The sequence below is a fragment of the Mercenaria mercenaria genome, chromosome 7 (assembly GCF_021730395.1).
Source record: "Mercenaria mercenaria strain notata chromosome 7, MADL_Memer_1, whole genome shotgun sequence".
Taxonomy (NCBI): domain Eukaryota; kingdom Metazoa; phylum Mollusca; class Bivalvia; order Venerida; family Veneridae; genus Mercenaria; species Mercenaria mercenaria.
In genome coordinates this window covers 33,054,732-33,075,654 of record NC_069367.1, presented here as the reverse complement: position 1 = coordinate 33,075,654, position 20,923 = coordinate 33,054,732, and the positions used below count along the sequence as shown (strand labels likewise).

Here is a 20,923-nt window from a genome sequence, read left to right as displayed (position 1 = left end):
TTCATCGAAATTTATATTATTTCATTTCCTTGAGAGTAAAACATGTTATAAGGATAAGGTGTAACAAAAGTATGGTTTTTGTCTAGTTATTTGTTAGTTTAGACTCTTTTTATAGTTTTTAGCTAGTTAAGTATAAAAATTTTGAAGAGATAAAATTAAGCTTTTAATGGAACCCGCATTCAATAAATGACAAATACAATGTTGACTAGACCTGGCTCTTTATTGCACATAATGGTCATTGTGTCAACAGCTGTGTGAAATATAATATCATTGTAATTTGCAATCTTTCTCGTATTTGGTCATATGTCTTTGTAACCTTTTTGCTGATAGGCGAAGAGCGTTGAACGTTTTATTTACCATAGCTACGCATTACCGGCGCAGTCGCCTTTTGTCTGACATGATTTAAATTTTATCGCTAATAATTATCTATTATCGCTATAATTATTAGCACTGCGCCAGAAAAATACGTCGAAGTGCAGCAACACGTCAGTGCGACATGCACCTAGAGTGTGCCATCATTCGGACGTAGGAGGCGAAAGTAAACAACATTTTAAGTAAGTGAGTTTCACTGTTTATAATGCATGTTATGTCGTCATCGACTCGCTTAGATAATCAGGCGGTTGTTTGTTATGTAGAAAGAAATTTTGGTGAAAAGCAACTGTCATTTATAAACTAATGAAGCAGACGCCACAAAAATGTTCGATCATTTGTGTCCTGATTTTTCAAGTGGTACAAACGATTCGCAAATGTCCCATACTTGCTTAAAGACAGCGAAGGTGAAGGGCGAAAACAAAAAATCCGTGAGCGTTATCGTCAATGAATGACGCCTTGGATAAAGACCAAGTACACATGTCTGGGATGCTTGGCATAAGTGTTCATACTTTTCAGTATTCTAACCAAACAACTCATTATGGCTTAAGTGTTGTTCATCAAAATTAATAAAAGAAATTTACAAATATTGAATAATGCAAACCAAATGAAAGCATCTCAATGAAGGCGCGACGTCGTTAAAATATGATCACCGTGCGCCGGGTTCTTTCGAAGTAGCGTAACTCCTGACTGACTGTATGATCAGAATCACATCAAGTTTACAGTGCAGTGAGCAGAAAGATTGCGAATCACGATGGTATATGCACATAATGGTTATGCAAAACAATTTAAAATGAACCTGATTGTGAAATAATCTCAAACTTATATAAAAGTGCCCGAAGTCGCATTTGTATAAAATGTTGAATAAATAGATACATGAATAATAACAAAAAAATGTTATGTGTTCCTAACAGCTATCATAGAAATATCAAGAAATAATAACAAATGCAGAATGAAACAAAATAACAATATCCTGAAAATGAAAATACGAACTGAGACAGCTCTGTGTATAAAGATGTCTTTCAAAGTCTGTGAATTTACATATTTCATGTCGCGTCATATCAAATTTAAGCCAAAGTAATTATCTCTTGTATACTTCAGATACGTTAAGTTGCTAACCTTTACAGATATTTCATCGCCAGCTTTTAGATCAGCAAGTGATGAAACGTAGCTACTGTAGGAATTGAAATATCTGTTTCCGGAAACAGTGTGAGGCTGCAGGTTTGAAACTACTTCCGTTTCTAACTCAGAAAGAATGTTGAATTTATAGATTCCATGTTTTATTGGTTTGTTTGCATCACTTATGTTTGGTTTTCCCGTTTTGGGGTTACACGGCTCAAAGAAGTCAACAAAGGAATAGATAAAGTATGTTCCGGAAACCGGTACAACTAGCCGTCCATTTCTGTACCGGATACCGTATCTTAGAAAGCCACTTGTGTCATAGAGTTCTCGGCCGTGTCGCCATACTCTGATTGGTGTCATTTCCTGACCAACATCAGCTGAAAATATAACTGCATATGAAGTGTTACATTAAAGACCGTAGGAAAAAGATTTTGACTTCAATACATTGAGGGAGCCCGTCCGCTTAGCTCCGTAGGGAGAGCGTTGGTCTCCGCGAGTTCGATCCCCGGGCGGGGCGTATGTTCTCCGTGACGATTTGATAAAAGACATTGTGTCTGAAATCATTCGTCCTCCATCTCTGATAATCCATGTGAGGAAGTTGGCAGTTACTTGCGGAGAACAGGTTTGTACTGGTACAGAATCCAGGAACACTGGTTAGGTTAACTGCCCGCCGTTACATGACTGAAATACTGTTGAAAAATGACGTTAAACCCAAAACAAAAACAAACAAAAGAATCATTGCATTGAGATACAAGACACTCAAACATTTGCCAGAAACGTAATTGTTGTTCAGTGCTTTGATTACTTCTTTGATTATTACACACCATTTAAGGAATAAAAAAGGAGCAGAAGCGTACTTGTATTAATTTCAACAGGACGACATGTGTACTTCTGAAATCATTCCGAGGACCTTATTAGCTCTTCGGAGTGTTTAAATCAATTTAAACATGCTACTGCTATAACATATTTTTTTCGAATTTCATTTTTATGCGTAAAATCATAGATCAAATATGGTTAGCGCTGTTAGAGTGTAACAATAAAGATAGCTTAAAGTATGATTTGTCTTATTAGAATAAAAGATAAATGTAAAATTATATATCCTACGAGAGCCACTCACTTAAAAGTGCCACTGCTTTTATATATTTAAATGTTTATTGCATGAATCTTAGATAATCGTTCAGGTTACTTCATTTCAAAATCAGTTAGTAGTTCAACAACATTTAATACTGATATCTCTGCAAAAACGTAAAAGAGATATCCTAACTTTTGCTTTACAAACCAATGGTCCATCTGATGTAACAAGGCTTCGTCTGTGGTTAATTTTTTTATTGGGGTTAACATGCCAAACACATACCCTTACAACACAGTTATTACCCTTAGGGGTATCGAATGTTCAAAGACTCTTATAGTTTTCACTCATAATAAAATTGAGTGAAAACTATAGAGTCTTCATACCCTTATAGTTTCTTCAATTCCGTTTTAAGAAAAACAGAAACATTCTTTCAGTCAAATAGTTTGCAAGAAAACGCGTTATCGACCATGAATCAAGACATTTGTTTCAGATTTAATAGATGCGGCCGCGAGTCTTTTATTGTAAGGCAAACGAATTTTGGAGTAGTCATGCGAATGCACCCACTGTCAGACAATTCGTCGATTAACATGAAATCATAGATCCGTCCACAAATCTACCATAAAGTGTAAGGAATTTTCATAGTTTGGTGACAAAAGATACTGAAAAGGCCTTCGAAACACATAATTTATTTCAATGTAGAAAGAGAGACCACTCCGCTTGTACTATTACTACCGTTATTTGCCATTCTAACACGACCCGATTTATTTCCCATTAAACAAGTAGAAATCACTGTTTGTTACTTCGCATTTGAACTCCAAAGAATGATCTTATGCAGCAACAAATCACTGTTTGGATTATATCACTTCACAATAAAATTTTCATTTGATCACAGCTCTTAACTACGCCGGAATAATCTTACCCTCTCTAAGATCCGGATGCTCTTTCCCAGTCACCTTAGCTGCAGGTTTCATCTCCCAGTAGTATTTGTCATAAATGCTCATCAAGCGGACTCTGTTTTCATCCAGATATTTTTGTTGTCTTTCTTCATCTTCGTGCTTTATTCTTTCGTACTCATTAGATATAACCTAAAGCGAATTAATACAGTATCCTTAGTTACGTGAGAAAATGTTAGAGATTACCAGATTTTGTCTCAGGTGGTCACGTTTTATTTTGTCGTAATAACAAGAGATTGTCTGTCTGAAATAAATGAATACATATCATATTTAGAAGATGAATTTGAAAATCATGATATGAACCTGAAAAATATCTTGAAGATAAATCAGAAAATCATGAAATTGAATCTGAAAAAAAAATTAGATGAATCTGAAAATCATGAAGATCAATCTAAAAAAAAAAAAAAGAAGAAAAGAAAACGAATCTTTAAATAAGGAAGATGAATCTGAAAATCATGAAGATAACTGTAAATTGATCACCGGGAAAAGTTTTTGTTGGTTTGACCAAAAACAGAAATTTATATTTCCTACCTTTACAGAATCAAATTTAAGAGCTTTGACCTATAACGGTTTAGCTAGTGGCTTTTTTCATAAATGTGATTTTTTATATGGACCCCTTGCACATCTTTGTTTCAGTCCACTTTCTGTGTTAGACAGATATATGCATTTTATCTTTGTTTTCACGCAGCCAGGTTTCCAAAGTTTTTTATTTGCATCCAGAATACAGTTTCATGTGCATTGTATAACTGTATTTTCTTTCCTTTCAGGATGTCAGAAATTACTTTTAACATCCTCGACATTTGTAATCATATTAAATGTAGACAAGAAAACAAACAATCATTTATTACCTTTCATTTACAGTTTCAGTGAAACTTGTTGCTTGGGCATGTTACATTGAACGGAAGGAAGGTTTGGTTTCGGGATGCTGTAAAGATCATTAGCATTTAGCAAAGTTCTGTTTGTTCAACGTTATAGGTGCACAGATCAGTGTGCAGGTGCATAAATTAGTGTATATCCTTAGGACGGCCAGCACATATTTATGCAATCTCGCCAGGCATATGTATGTTTTTGACAACACAGAAAATGACGTCACTCGACCTTCAGCTATTTCCGGAAGTAAATAAAATGAAAGTAGAAATGCTAAACTTGAAAACGAAAGCCGCAGTTTGATTCGTAGATAGTCAGGGGTCACGCGCAGGGGTCACCCCGTCTAAATGTATGCGCGTGGACTTCTTTTTTTGTTTTTTTTTGCTATTGGGGAGCCAATTTTCAGCACTTTATTACGATTTGAAATTACCTGGTCTTTAGTACAGCATGTCTGCGTTTAATCTACGAGAAAATATTTTAGCTCTGGATAAACAGAAATCCCACAGGGCTCCGTAACGGATCAAGGGTACATTGATAATTTTGGAACTTCATCAAATCACTCAAAATGTCATTTTTGATGTTGTCTGAGAGTGTCAGTATATGCCTCAGATGTAAGATATAACCGTATTTGAGAGCTGCAGACCTAGACATTTCAGAAATGTTTTCAAAATAAGTTTCGTGTAATAAATGTTGTTTCTACGGAAGCGTGAAAGGGCCATCAGACGCTAATACGTTTTAGTACTTTAAGGCTGCGGAAAGGATATGTGCACAAATTAATATTCAAGTGCACGAATTAGTGTAAAGGTGCACAGATCAGTATATAGGTGCACATATTAATATGTAAGTGCACAGACTGGAAATGTTGGAGGTATTTTTAGACCCTCTTTGGTCAAGGTCATTGTAACTTAAAATAAAATTTCCACTCCTGTTCAATTAGTTCATTAACAGTAAAACAGGGTGTCGGGTGTAAGACTACTGCACTGACGAAAAAGCGTTTGCCATTACGCTTCTTAAAATATAATTTCTACCTTCCGCAAAATACCTTCAGTTATGATAAAGGTTGAAGGAAAGATTAGATATTCTCTGTCACTGCTACTTATAATGGAATTTCCGTTTGTGATTGATAACTCACACAATACATTTCTTATTCATCTTATGACGATAAAAGTGGGAAACCAGGTTTCTAGGAATGCATAGTTCAATACATTTTCTAGTCCTTTCAGTTTCTCTTCCTGTTTTCATATATTATTCGAAGAGGATTCCAATCGTGAGTAATTTATCACACGATGTAACGAGAAACGTTCGGCGCATGTTACTGTATTCGGCACAGGATGATATTGTCAGAGCACAAGTAGAGTGCTATTTTCGGAGTATAATGCTATTTCTGGCGAATGTTGCTGTTTTCGGTACAGGATGTTGTGTTCGGCGCAGGATAGATAAGTTAATTTGAAATATCTTGTCTGTTAAGTGTTCTCCTCAAGTATATACCCGGTACCCACCCCCTCCCCCAACACTTGCCTTATCATGTATCATGTAGCAAGTCTCAAACCTCGTACAATTGTGAAATATGTTGATTTAAAGGAACACGGGAAAGTAAAAAATGAACCTTTACGCAATTCTCTGAAATTATAATGATTAAAGCAACATTTCCTAAGAAATTATATAACAATGATATAAAAAATCAGAAGCGAAAAAGAAGCAAAAGGTAAAGAAAGTAAGTCAAAGTAAGTTAATGAAATTAAAAGAAATGGAAATAAATAAAACAAAACGTTTCTTTTTAAAGATCCGACAGGATAACAGATAAGAATACATTGCCCGTTTTTTGTTATACAGGTTTAGAGTAAATTTATAAAATAATATTAAGACATAACACTTGAAACACTTACTCTCATAAGATATTCATGTAGAATACGAGGTGTTTTGCCACATATTAATTTTCCTTGTTCATTCGGCAGACATACGGTGTCATGTTTAATGGTTGTCGGCAGGTCTGGCATAGACCAGACAAGCACAAGAACGATAGATAAATCGACAACAACCGAACCTAGTACAATAATTACCAGCCACTTCACCACAGGTCCCATTACTTTGTCCCTTTTTATCTGAATAAAAGATCCGTTTTCAACTACTGCACTTTATTTATTTCCCTATATTTTTTCTATATAACTTCCTTCAGACAACAGTGTCAACAACATTAAATGGTGACAACTTGATATATGTACTTATTATGATGTTTTCTTGTGAAACAGAAATTAAAGGATACATGTTTTAAAACAAGTACTTTGTCAATTATATCTATTTTATTTTGGCTTAAAATTAGGAAAGAAAATACGTTATAATTTTTCCCACTTTCAAGAGATATCCTACTAGTGAACTAGTGTTAACACGTAAACTTCCTCCCACATATTCTAAATATACTAATTTCTTTCCTGAAACCAGATCCAGATGAGTCAGTAACAGGTCAAACGTTTTCACAACAACTGTTTTGTACAAAATGTTTAAAGTCCGAAGTGCTCAGTGAATATATTCTTAGAATCACATTTACATACTTCTTCCTCTGTAGGTCCTAAATATTGTACCGAGTACCTGAGAGATATGTGGAATATATGCAGTATTGGTTTCTGCGTTGCTGAGAAAAGAATAGCTAGCGGCCTACAATTTTCGGAAAATGAAAAAAAAAGGTTAGTACTGCCAATGTATAAAATAGATATACTAAGTTTGTTTGATTAGACGCCAATGCAATAAAAGCAAATTATTTATCATGTTGCCATTGACTGTAGACGTTACTAAAAACAGGGGGTTAGACGTTACTAAAAACAGGGGGTTATTTTCTTATGCAATTCATACCTACCAGTTCCCGATTTACCTTGATTTTATGAACGCTCTATCAAACCATTTCCATGACATTCATAACAGACATTACTCTTAGCGATGCTACACTGTCATTGATAAATATCAAATCTTCCTTTCGAGAGAGCTATCTAACTTGGTTACTGAAGGTCAGTGATTCAGCCCCAAGAGTCCGAACTAGAAATAATGTCATTTAGGGCATCTGTGGGCTTCCTCCTCCATCAACCTTTTGGGAGAGCAAAAAACGGAAAACAAAATGAAGCCAGAATCAGAGGTTTGATGCACTGGCTTTCCAACCCGGCTTTACATATATGTCTCACTACATCCGAGGTGAGCGAATGTACCAGGCTCCAAGATCGGAGCGCTGAAGTATGGGACAAATCTCAGTAGCTGTGCAATATCAAACGCTGATTCTAATGTTTTGAAACTGGTCACGAACATAACCTAGTATAAGCTATTTTCTTTACTTAAAGACCAATGAAATAGTTAACACATTAAATAAAAAATAAATAACATTTAAATAACATTTTATTCAAATTCAAACCTAGAATAACAGAAACAAACAAAATAATACAGATTTTGAAGATACTTACATTTTTTTTGGATATTTTAGATTTGATATACTATAATTCATTATTCAAAATAAGTTTACACATTCTAGCACTGGATATGAATGTTGTTTGAAAAAGTATGCATATAATTTTCCTTGAGATCACTACAAACAATATTGAAATAGAAAAAAATAATTAACAAAGTTATGGCAATATATCAACATGCTTCAATATAACGTTTTATTAAGTTTCATGTTATTATTTTGATTACCTCCCCTTAAGTGTATTTCTCTTCAATATAATATTATTATGAATTGTTCAGAAAAAAGTAGCGAGATTGCTTTGTTTAGAAATGTAAAGTCTGCTTCTTATAAAATACTTTGAGGGTCAATGGTCTATTTTCTGGAGAACACAAAACCTTTTATTCAAAAATATTTTTCACAAACTTTAACTTTTGTCTGACATAATTATCTATGCATGTAATATAACCCATGTTATATATAGACCTTGTTTAGAAACGAACAAAACAATAAGTTAGATATTCTATACAAAATGGGCCCTGTACACTAGAAATATTTATTAGACAGAGCGAAATATGTATATCCCTACACAGTCACGTCTACAAAAAGTAAACATTCCAGTTTTCTCATTGTAATTTCAGTTGTGACAGAATTATAAACATGCACATTTCAAAAATTTGAAATTGAAAACAAAAGCTCTGTGTTCTTTACAAAATACACTTTGAGCGCTCAGTGTGTATCAAAAGCTAAAATGTATATTTCTACACTAAGAAACCTCTCTAGATAATTTCTGTTACTTTTTCTGAAAGAAACAAGTTTGTGTATATATTCTTACATAACATGTGCATAGAAAACAATATCATTAAATACATGCATGATAACTTATGTGACTAATCAATCAGAAGTACAGAAAATATATAAATGGTTAAATTAAACGTATTTTTATACATACAGTCCCTTTCTTTTTAAGAACAAAGCATTTAATTATATACAAACATATAAGGCGCTTTTAAAAAATGCTAGTTTTACTAGAATCACAAAAACTAAAAGAAGAATTACAAATCACTGTTCATGATATTATGTCGGCAAATAATATACAAGTACAAAAAATAAGAATATTCACTGTCTGGCTCATTTATTCTGTTTGGCCCATGCAGACAAAGTAACAACCTATCTAATAAAAGTGTTTAACCTCCAAGTGGATGCTAGATCTACGCAAACGTTCATAAAATAGCTATTTGTCCAAGAAAATGGAGGAAGATGTAAACATGCATCGTAAATCAGTAAATGTCTTCTTATATATGAATTTCTAAATTATTCTTAACATTATGACATCACACAACAAACAGTCACTTTTCCACGTCCTTATAAACATGTATAAATATTCTATAAATTGTTTAAATAGTATACTGATTTTATAGAAATGAACTGGACTTTATAGCCAGAACGAATGCGACCGGCATATCGGGCACCACAGGTTTAAAAAGAAACAAAAAATCATCATCGCGATTGCTGAGACGGGATATATACTATACAAAAATAAAATATCATCATCTCGATTGTTGAGACGGGATATGTATACTGAACAAAACCAAAGTTTATCATTTTGGAAAGTTTCGTCTAAGCATTGGTCCGACAAGATCCAGAATACGTATTCACAGTCTCATTGAATAACATCAAAAACAACTTCATATTAAACAGGTTTTGATAAAATATCCTATGCCTCCATATTTCCAACAATGGGGATCTTGTCCTGGTTTAGACAAGGAAGTTAAACGACTGATATGAACTATAAAATGAGCCGTGCCATGAGAAAACCAACATAGTGGCTTTGCGACCAACATGGATCCAGACCAGCCTGCGCATCCGCGCAGTCTGGTCAGGATCCATGCTGTTCGCTTTCAAAGCCTATTGCAATTAGAAAAAACTGTTAGTGAACAGCATGGATCCTGGTCGCAAAGCCACTATGTTGGTTTTCTCCTGGCGCGGCTCAAATGATGATTTAGCATGGCTTCAGAAATGGACAAAATACTAAAAAAAACAAACTGTTTATCATTTCAACAAATTCAGGAAATTTCGTTTTAGTCATCAGGCTACAAACATACAGTCAACTTTAAAAGAAAGATATATTTCAGGAAAGTTAACCAATGAAGTTTGTTCATCTGTCGAAATTACCGTATATTTTAGGTTCTTTTCTACTAATATTTTTTTTTGTGTTAATTTTCTTATAGTAAATATTTACCTTCTTAACTGGTTATGAAAATATTAAGATAATTTGACAAGCATAAAAATTAAACAAACAAAATGAAAATGAATACTGCATATTTTTTCAATGAGAGGTTTCTAAAGTGAATCTAGTATAAAAAAACATGTTCTACCTTATCTATTACTTTGTCAAAAAAGAATATTTATATTTAATTTGCCACTTCAGCGAAACAGCTTTAAACGTGATACGAATATTGGATTTCAGATGTCGTGTATATATTCAAGATGTAACAATCCCAGATATGTTTTATGAAATTAAAGCAATAAACATTACAAAGTTTGTTCAGTTTTTATTTGGATAATCCTCCAATAACTATCTACAATTTGAATTTGAAAACAATTTATCAGCATGTTCGACCTCGACCAGCTAAACTTAAATGAAATACAGTCAAACCTGTCTACAAAGACCACCCTTGGGAGAGCCAAAATGAGGTCTTTATTTGGAGGTGGTCTTTATTCACAGGTTAAAATACACTGTAAATGTTAAAATGGGAAATAAAACATGTGGTCTTTAAAGCCAGGTGTCTCTGTTCAGAGGTGGTTTTAACACAGGTTTGACTTTACTGTTATCCATAATACACTCCATACTTTATGAAATATAACATTAGAAAAAGATTATTCTGTGACACCAATTTTCCATTCAAAAAACAGAAAAATAATATCACACATAATGTCAAAATTTGATATGTATTTTTATCACATTTAATTTTCAGTTATAAAACTTAAATGTTGCGATCTATGGAAAGTTGCTAAAATGATTTAATTAAGGTTTTCAGCTTTAATGGAAAGTAGATAGAAACGATCACTTTTGATTTACAGTTACTAAAATAAATGTTGCAATGTATATATATAATAGTTAGAAATGGCCACATTTTGTTTACAGTTATAAAAATGAATGTCCCGATGTCTGGAAATTAGCTAAAATGATATAAAAATAAATGTTGGAACGTATTAAAAGTTACTAGAAATGAGATTTGTTTTCACCTATACAAATAAATTGAAAGTGTCCAGAAATGACCACATTTATTTCTCAGCTTTAAAAGTAAATGTTCTGATGTATGGAAATTAGCTAGAAATGATATTTGATAATTGGATTGGATTTACCAATTTCTTGTCTACAGCATATGGACACCAAAGAAGTTCATATGAGGCACTGGAACAAGTTCTGTTTTGTTGTGAGCCTTTACTGCTAGTTTATCTCCCTCTGAAAGCTGGAAGGCGCCACCAAGGTAACTTGTAATTGTCTGTCTATTCGATTTACTCGCACAGTGCGAGTTCGATGTTTTCAAAATAATCTTCTCTCTGGCATATTTGTCATGCATTGTCCCAGCTTCTATGAGAACGACAGAGTGCTGGTAGATAGCCGGAGCATTGTGTTGACTTTGCGAGTTCATATCATGGTCTAGGACTATTTGACTGTATACTTGGTACAGTCCAGATTTCTTTATTTCAATGAAGCCATGCTGTTTGTGGTGGGTAAGTCCACCTTCATCTGATTTAATTGCCATTTCTGAGTCACCATCCCAGCGCAACTTGTGGTGTTCGGCTGAAAAAAAAAATTGTACAGTTAAAGAAAATATTACAATCTAAGATTTGTTGTTCTGCAATTAAATTAGATTATGAGCTGTGATTTCATCGATGTCATAGATGTATACTAGTTTATGAAATAAAATTATTAATATATAACCATAAATGTGTAAACATCTGCGATCTTTACATTTAAACTACATTTAAAACTTTGAACATTTATGTTATATTATTCCTCAATTTCATCATTATAAAAGGCACAAAAAGCTATACAGTAAACACGAAATAAACATATTTTATGCATTTAACTAGAAATTTGTCACAGACACGGATGCCCCCGCAACATGAGAAAGGTCACTGGCATGGTACTGCTCACGAACTAAAAGAAGGAGCCTTGGCCATATTTATTTACAACAAGAGTGCCAAAATGTGGCAATATACGCCCGTCTTATCAAATATACACTAGCACCTGCATATGCAAATTAAATTTTAATTCTGTGGGTGTGTAGGAATTATCGTTTGTTAAAATTATAAGTCCACAAAAAAAACTAAATACACCTAAAATTTGAAAGTAACATCTATGTTGTACCACAGAAAAGTGGTCTTGGTTTTTCCCTACAGTCAATTATAAAAAAAGTTACAATATAAGTTATTGATAGTAAAAACTAAGGGAAGTTAATCTTAAAAAGAAAAAAACAATTTCTAAGTCCACACAAAATCCTTAACTGGTAGAGGTAGGTCAAAATACATCTCAAAATTGGATGTAACATACAGAACTACAGAAAAGTGCTCTTGATTTTTCCCTACGACCAGTAATAAAAAAGTTACAATACAAGCTATTTATAGTAACAACAAAGGAAAGTAATTCTAAACAAGGGACCTGGTCCTTGCGCATGACATTCTATCTCATAATGGTGTAAAATTGAGCCAAGTTACATCAAAATCCTTCCATGCATGAAGAAGAAATGCTCAGGACAATGTCATTCTTGTACGTGACATTTGGCCTCTAATGTGACCTTGACCTAAGACGTAGCGACCTGGTTTTGCGCATGACACATTGTCTATCCATGCTTATTGTTTGTGTCAAATTATTTTTAAATCGGACCATGCATGTCAAAGTTATGGGCCGGACACGAAGAACACATTATCAGTATATATGTAGTAAAAATTGGCTAAGTTCAACCAAGAACTGTGGCCTTGACCTTTGAGCTAGTGAAATGGTTCTTGCGCAAGACACATTGTCTATCCATGCTTATCATTTGTGTGAAATTATTATGAAATCGGACCATGCAGGTCAAAGTTATGGCCCGGACTCGAACACCACCCTTTCCCGAACACACAAACAAACGCACAAACAAGCACACACACAGACAGGGGTAACACTATATGCCCCAACCCCATTTTATGGCGGGTGCATTAAAAGTATTGTTTATTAGGTTAAAAAGAAAATACTTGATAAATGAGTAACTAGTCAAAAAGCGAATAATTATTCCATTAAAAACTTAATAATAATGTTTTCTAACAAAATTAGTACTATATGACAGTTAGTGTACATGTAGATCTACACACACATTAAAATTGTACTTTTTTATATTTAGCCAAATTATATATATTCTACAATTAGAATAAAATCTATTTACGAAATATTTGAGTTAAAGTTGAACCTATGTATCTTATAAAATTTTCTTTGATATATACATGAATATACTTGAAACTGATAAATATACCTGTTTGTTTTTCCGTTTTTCCAACCAGTTTGATGATCGGTTTTCGTTTCGATTTGGACTTGTCTAAGTTGTCTTCATCATTACACTCGTAACGGATGAACTGTCGGTCATCTGCCAAGAAAGAGCTTTAGGTTAGTATAATTTCAATATACATATCCAACGACGAACTGTTTTCAACATTTGTAAATATGAACTATTAGAAAATGATGAAATGAGTCACACTGCACATTGCATTGTTTACCTCATGTGTAAGAGCATATCAAAGCAATTAAATTTACTGTATCTTGTTATAACTACAATGTACTTTGTTCATGATCAAAATCAAGCAAACGAAGCATGCTATCATGTTGCTTGGTCGCATTCCATGCTTCCCATGGGACTTTTCATCATAACAGCAGAACTTGTGGTGGCTGTAAAAAGTGTCTCCATACTTTTACTGAGTGTTTTTATATATTTCCGATCCTTTGGGATCATGGAAATTGTAATAAATTTCCGCTTAAACCGGTGCTAGGGGGCATGAAAAGTGCCACATATTTTAGTACCTCTCGTATTAAAACACGGTTGTGATGTAATCCTTTGTTAGTTTTGTCCATTATATAGGTTATTGTACCGACACCGTTCTATACACATGATTATTTTGCTATACCTGTCCATTATTAACCTGTAACTGTCCATTCTTAAAATAATGGATACTTAAAGAATGGACAGGTACAGGTTAATAATGGACAGACATAGTAACAACCTTGTACGTTGAGAGGTGTGAGTTCATTAACCTAAGAAATTCGAAAGTTTCGAAATATAAACTGCAACGTTTTACAGAACTTGTAACTGCAATAAAAAAAACTGAAGAGGGACGTATGACTTTAACCCAAATCGCCCCACAAATTATCAGTCAAATGAAAATCAAACAATGTGCCAAAAGTAATTACAGAATGTTAGTTTAAAGCTTCAACCGTTAGAAAGTAATAAAGTCCTCTTTGTGTACTCCTAAATCGCAATAGAAAAGTATCACAGATATACACCTGGTATGGCATTTTCAGTCAAAAATAGATGAAAATAGGCAACGTAATGTAAAAACAAGAGCTGTCGGAGTACATCAACGCTTGACTATTCAACAGCCTTGTCAATTGAATGAATATTAAAGTCGAAAAGGGGGCATCATTTTGTAAAATTGCAAAAAGGGTTATTGAACCTGTACAATGCATATCAGCTCATGACAATGGACAAATGTGCAAGTTTCAATCCATTCCCATTAGTGGGTACTGAGATACCAGCTTGCATACAACATTTAACCAACAACTGTTTAGTCGAAACACTGGCATACTTTTGTAAAAATGCAAAGTAGAGTTATGGAACATGAGCACTGCATGTCAGATTATCACAATGAACAAGTGTGTGACGTTTCAATCCATTTTCATTAGTAGGTACTGAAATACCAGCTTACATATAAAACCTTAATAAAAAGTTATACAAAGTAGAGTTATGGAACCTGTGCAGTGTAAGTCAATTTATCTCAATGAATATGTGTGTGAAGTTTCAATCCATTCTCACAAGTGGTTACTGAGATACCAGCTTACATACAAAAACTTAACCAAATCGGGACGCCGACGCGGACATCGACGCATGGATGAAATAAAAAGTGGAAAACCACAGGTCGACATAAACGAAAATGTTGCAGGCTCGGTTTGATTGAGCCTGTTCATGGACGGTAGTGGAAGTGCAAGCTACCGTCCACGCCCTCTAGCCCCGAGTTGAGCAGAACTCAACATTTACACATGTTATAAATACCAGAATGTAATTTAGAGTGCAAATCCATGAAAAGCGGCATATAGTCCCCAGATAAAATAATGGCTGTGCCCTAAACGCGAAAACAGTGGACAGAATTAAACAAACTGGAGTCCAATAGCTCCACCCATTCTTTAAATAATCGAGCTGAAACATTTTTCTTTCTTTTTCAAATGCTGCAGACCTATCTTTTTCATGCAGTGTTCGTGTAAAATTGGTTAAATTTGTGCCATAACTGACATTTGTTGCAGTCCTACCATGAAATGTGCAATTTCACCTTTCCACTACAAATACAAAAAAAACAACGTCAATTTCCCTAAAGATTTACTGCACATTTCGGTATTACCAGAAAATTTGGCCGTAATGATCTTAATTGAACTTGAATATAATTGTCTTGCAATAACGATGCTATTTATTGTAATAACGAAATATTTTCTCGTAAAAACAAGATATGAGTCATAACGAGTAAAGATCTCCTGTGATACGGGTACATTTCTTCTAATAAAATTGAAAGAATATCTCGTAATTACAAGATAAGAACGATTGTTTTCTAATAACGATATAAAATACATATACATACATTTTAGAATGTCTTCACCTGGACCCGTCATTTATTAAATTACTTGATTTATATAAAACTGCAAACTCAGCACGAACAAAGCATGGGCAACTATACATCGTAAGGCCAAGTGTAATTTTACTTTTTGTAAAGGTACTTCAAATCATTCATAAATATGACAAAACGAGATATGTTCGAAATTTTCCTAAGAATCAGCACTGAATATCATTAGTGTTTAAAAAACTTTTAATTGCAATAAATATTTATATGCAATCTAATTTAAATTCCATTCGACTTGGTATTTTTATTTAGCACCTAGACACATATCAATGAATTGTCTTTGCCTCAAAGAGGGCAACATAACAGACATTATATAATATCACGACAATCTTGATTGTGTCGTGAGGACCGTGTTTTAAGTCAGAGAAAAGCCTCAAACTATCCATTATGTGAAAGAATGGACAATCTCGGCGCGTTGCGCCTCGATTTGTCCATTCTTTCACATAATGGACAGTTTTCGGCTTTTCTCCTTTACATAAAATCTTTGAAAAGATCCTTTGTTACCAAACAATATAATAGCAGACTTGCTTTGTTTGAGCCTGCTTATTTATCATCATATAAAACCAATTAGGGTTATAACGAATACTCTCCGTTTACGGACCGGGTTGCATTCTGTGATGCATTCACTGACATAATTCTGATTTGCAAAAGATAAAATGTTTTTAACTCTTCTTAATACATTACACAATCACACTCCAGATATTTATATCTACTTGATCAAACGTATGTTTATTATGTACAGGTATTGATTTTTGTTCTATTCTATCTTGTAACGTGATATACCTGAAGTTGACTTTAAAATAATAAATATATTTGTGCATAAGTTCGTACATGCATTGTATTTCCGCCCAATTTATTTTAATAAGATTTATCAAAGTAAACTTCTTGCATAAAGTGTATTACGCTCGTGTACATTTTTGTTTGCATGTTGTAATTGTTAACGTATCAATACACATGTCATGAATATCAACAATTCCATACTTATCTAATTAAACCGAATTTCTACATTAGATTTTATACACATATGAAAAAGTACTTCGATAAATTTAATTTGATTTGCGCCTGTTGATACTTCAAAAGAGTTAAATACACTTTAAAAATATATATTAACAATAAAGATTCACTTGTTACGGTACCAGATATTTGTTTACTATGTTAGAGCAGATGACTACATTTTTCAAATTATAAACTCTTAATTATTAGAGTTAAATGTCTTACCAGTCGCTAGTTTCTTCTTTAACCAGTGATCGATGAACTGTAATGATAAATTGTAAAGTTTTTGTAATTTTTTTTTTTTAAACACAAATGTATCTGTATGGTTTGTAGTCTTGAATCAGTGGAAAAAAAATATCACAGATTAATCACTTTGTTAATATGATCACAATACTGTACATTCTAGTCGTTCATTCTAGTCGTAAGAGGGTCCCATGGAAGATTAGCTTTGCTAAATGGGTTACACTCTTTAAATAAAGAATTGACTGACTGACTGACTGACTGACTGACTCCCATTATGTTCAGCTAAAATCAAAACGTCATATATAGAATATAAAACCAGTTTTTATTGATACTTTTATACAGAAAGTTGCGGGAAGTTCATTCTTTCCTTATATTTATATCATGATTTTTTTAAACTGAGATAAAACTATTGTTAATAAATTAATTCATTGTATTTTTATACGGCTTATTTCAGTTTTATTTATATTGTTAAACCATAGTTGTGTTTTACCTTTATGATAATATAAAAATAAAAAGGTATGCAATTTATAAAGTACTTTCGATTTCCATATACATTTAATGTTATTGTATGACATGTAATTACGTACGTATCCAACAAGAGCATCTGATCCCTCTTCTTCCTTCATACAACATGTTGTTTTGTTTTCCCCTCGCCTTTCGATTCCCTCTATTTTGTCATCCGGATGTAGTCTCAAGTCTTCACAGGGCACACATATGTCGGCATCACGCAACACGATAACTTTCTTCTCAGAGAAGACGTAATAACCCGTGATTATAATCAATGATATCAAGAGAACGTTCAAAACAGAAAATAGACCTATCCCTAAATTGTATCTTCGTCTGTCTTTTTCTATTTCTCTGCTGCTAATGGAGGAACATTCTCTCTTAAAAGATGGCTTACGCTTACCCTTTTCGGCGTCTGGTCCTCTTAACGCTTCGTTTTCTTTATTCTCAAATTCTTCTTTCGATTTATCGCCCATATTTACTTCTCTCTTCCTGTGAAGTTATTAAACACAAGCGGTCCTTTAAACTAAATTTAAAAAAAGAGTATCTTAAGCTGAAATATTTAATCTAAAGCAACGGAAAACACAAAGACTCAAATTCAAAAATGGCTGAAATATATTCCCCTCAGTTATCCAGTTAAATCATTACATGGTTCTATTTTTATGTTACCGACATATTAAATTGCAGTCTAGTTTGCAAACGAGATTACAACACTATCAAGGTTATAGAATACGGTTATTGGTTTAAAATAAACTGCGTTTAAAGATTTAGTAGGTTAACCTGAAAGTTTAAACCACATGAGATGTATTACTTTATGGTATTTTGCCAATAATAGGTACAATGGCTACACATGAGCTAATATAATTTTTGTTATACAGTACCATGTGTTACGTTGAACACTCACAAATAAGTGTTTTATGTTAAACACAATATGAATATTGATACTGTGTTAACGTAAACATTTATTGGTGAGTTATAATTTCAATAATAGCTTTTTATCAAATCACTGCTACTTAAAATAGCACTAGTTATGATAACAATGATTATAGCTATATGTCCACAGGTTATATAGCCAACAATCTAATTTAAATGAAATATTTATTATAAAAATGAGCATGTTATATCTTTAATTGTGACAAAACAATAACAATTGTAATGAAAATTGACACATGTTTATATTGTTAATGTTTTAAAACAGCTCATCTACATAGCACTTTCTTTACTCTGTGTTTATTGTAGTGATTTATAGAAAAATTGTCATTCTGAGAGAAGATGTTTTGATGAACTTCATTTTTGTCGAGCCCGTAAGGGAACAAAGACATAGATAACCAAATGGCTGTTCGGTGTATATGCGTACGTTCGTCAATGCGTCCGTCCGATGATGCCCGTCAAGTTTCTTTTGCATTGGTCAATTTTCCTTGGAGTTATTGCCCTTTATTTACTGAAAAATGCCCAAAAATGTCCACCCACAACCATTTCTCAGTAACTACCAGGTAGAATTGCATGAAATTTGAGATGAGCCAACATACTGCGATGATGCTCGTTAAGTTTATTTTTGGATTGGTCAATTTTCTTTAGAGCTATTGCCCTTGATTTAATGAAAAATGCCAAAAAATGTCCATCTGCAGCAATTTCTCATTAAGTATGAGATAGAATTTTATAAAACTTGAAATAAACATGAACCAGCATACCATGATGATGCCCGTCAATTTTTAGCTCACATGTCACAAAGTGACAAGGTGAGCTTTTGTGATCGTGCATCGTCCGTTGTCTGTGCGTCCGTGCGTAAACTTTTGCTTGTGACCACTCTAGAGATCACATTTTTCATGGGATCCTTATAAAAGTTAGTCAGAATGTTCATCTTGATGATATCTAGGTCAAATTCGAAACTGGGTTACGTGCGGTGCAAAACTAGGTCAGTAGGTCTAAAAATAGAAAAACATTGTGACCTCTCTAGAGGCCATACTTTGCAATGGATCTTCATGAAAGTTAGTCAGAATGTTCATCTTGATGATATATAGGTCAAGTTTGTAACTGGGTTACGTGTCATCAAAAACTAGGTCAGTAGGTCAAACAATATAAAAAACTTGTGACCTCTGTAGAGGCCATATTTTTCATAAGATCTGTATGAAAGTAAATCAGAATGTTTATCTTGATGATATCTAGGTCAAATTTGAAATTGGGTTAACTGCGGTCAAAAACTAGGTCAGTAGGTCTAAAATGAAAAATACCTTTAGACCTCTCTAGAGGCCGTACTTGTAAATGGATCTTTTTAAAAATTGGTCAGAATGTTTATCTTAATAATATCTAAGTCAAGTTTGAAACTGGGTTAACTGCGATCAAAAACTAGGTCAGTAGGTCTAAAAATAGAAAAACCTTGTGACCTCTCTAGAGGCCATACTTCTGAATGGATCTTCATAAAAATTGGTGAGAATATTCACCTTGATGATATCTAGGTCAAGTTCAAAACTGGGTAACGTGCCTTTATTAACTAGGTCAGTATGTCAAATAATATAGAAACCTTGTGACCTCTCTAGAGGCCATATATTTCATAGGATCTGTATGAAAATTGGTCTGAATATTCATCTTGATGATATCTAGATAAAATTTGAAACTGAGTCAACTGCGGTCAAAAACTAGGTCAGTAGGTCTAAAAATAGAAAAACGTTGTGACCTCTCTAGAGGCCATACTTTTGAATGGATCTTCATGAAAATTAATGAGAATGTTCACTTGACGATATCTAGGTCAAGTTCGAAACTGGGTCACGTGCCCTCAATAACTAGGTCAGTAGGGAAAATAATAAAAAAGCTTCTGACCTCTCTAGAGACCATATTTTTCAATGGATCCTCATGAAAATTTGTCAGAATTTTTATCTTGATGATATCTAGGTCAGGTTCAAGAGCTCAAAAACTAGGTCACTATGTCAAATAATAGAAAAACCGACATCATACTCAGTTCAAAACTGGGTCATGTGGGGACAGGTGAGCGATTCAGGACCATCATGGTCCCTCTTGTTTTTATTATTATTCTGTTTCCCTTAGAGTTATTGCCCTTTAATTGTTAAAAAATCCACAGATTTGTACATAACAAACCAACCAATTGGTAGAATTTGATTAAACTTCTTTCATTTGTCTCTATGAACGTTTATTATAAACACGTGAAGTTGTTGCCTTGGTCACCCCCCCCCCCAACCCCCCCCCCCCTAAAAAAAAAAAAAAAAAAAAAAATTCAAATCTTTCTTGAATATTTCATCAACATGCAAAGTTGTACAGTTCCCTCACCTCACTCCACTCAGTCATGCCCACCACCCTGATCATGCATCCGCCCCCGCCCCCCCCCCCCCCCCCCAAATTCCATTTTTTTTTCATTTTTAATTTTCCATCAATATATCAATATTTATAATCAACATGTGAAGTTTTGTAACCTCACCCGGTCAACCCCACTCTCCCCCCCCC

General features: G+C 33.7%; 2 protein-coding genes across 2 annotated transcripts in view; both read right to left on the bottom strand.

Moving 5' to 3' along the window:
- Positions 1–201: 201 nt before the first annotated feature.
- Positions 202–20,923, bottom strand: part of LOC123554561 (uncharacterized) — a 39,499-nt gene continuing 18,777 nt past the window's right edge. The window contains exons 4-5 of the mRNA XM_053548050.1: positions 3,483–3,648; positions 202–1,868 (exon numbers count right to left, since the gene is read on the bottom strand). Of these exons, the coding sequence (XP_053404025.1) occupies positions 1,426–1,868; positions 3,483–3,648 (609 nt within the window). The 3' untranslated portion in view covers positions 202–1,425. The remainder of the gene's footprint in view (positions 1,869–3,482; positions 3,649–20,923) is intronic.
- On the bottom strand, positions 7,744–18,119 carry LOC123554562 (uncharacterized). The gene is made up of 4 exons (XM_045344794.2): positions 17,551–18,119; positions 16,946–16,982; positions 13,324–13,434; positions 7,744–11,615 (listed from the first exon to the last, which is right to left on the bottom strand). Exons 1-4 carry the CDS (start codon positions 17,941–17,943, stop codon positions 11,185–11,187), a joined length of 972 nt encoding a protein of 323 aa, XP_045200729.2. The 5' UTR covers positions 17,944–18,119; the 3' UTR covers positions 7,744–11,184.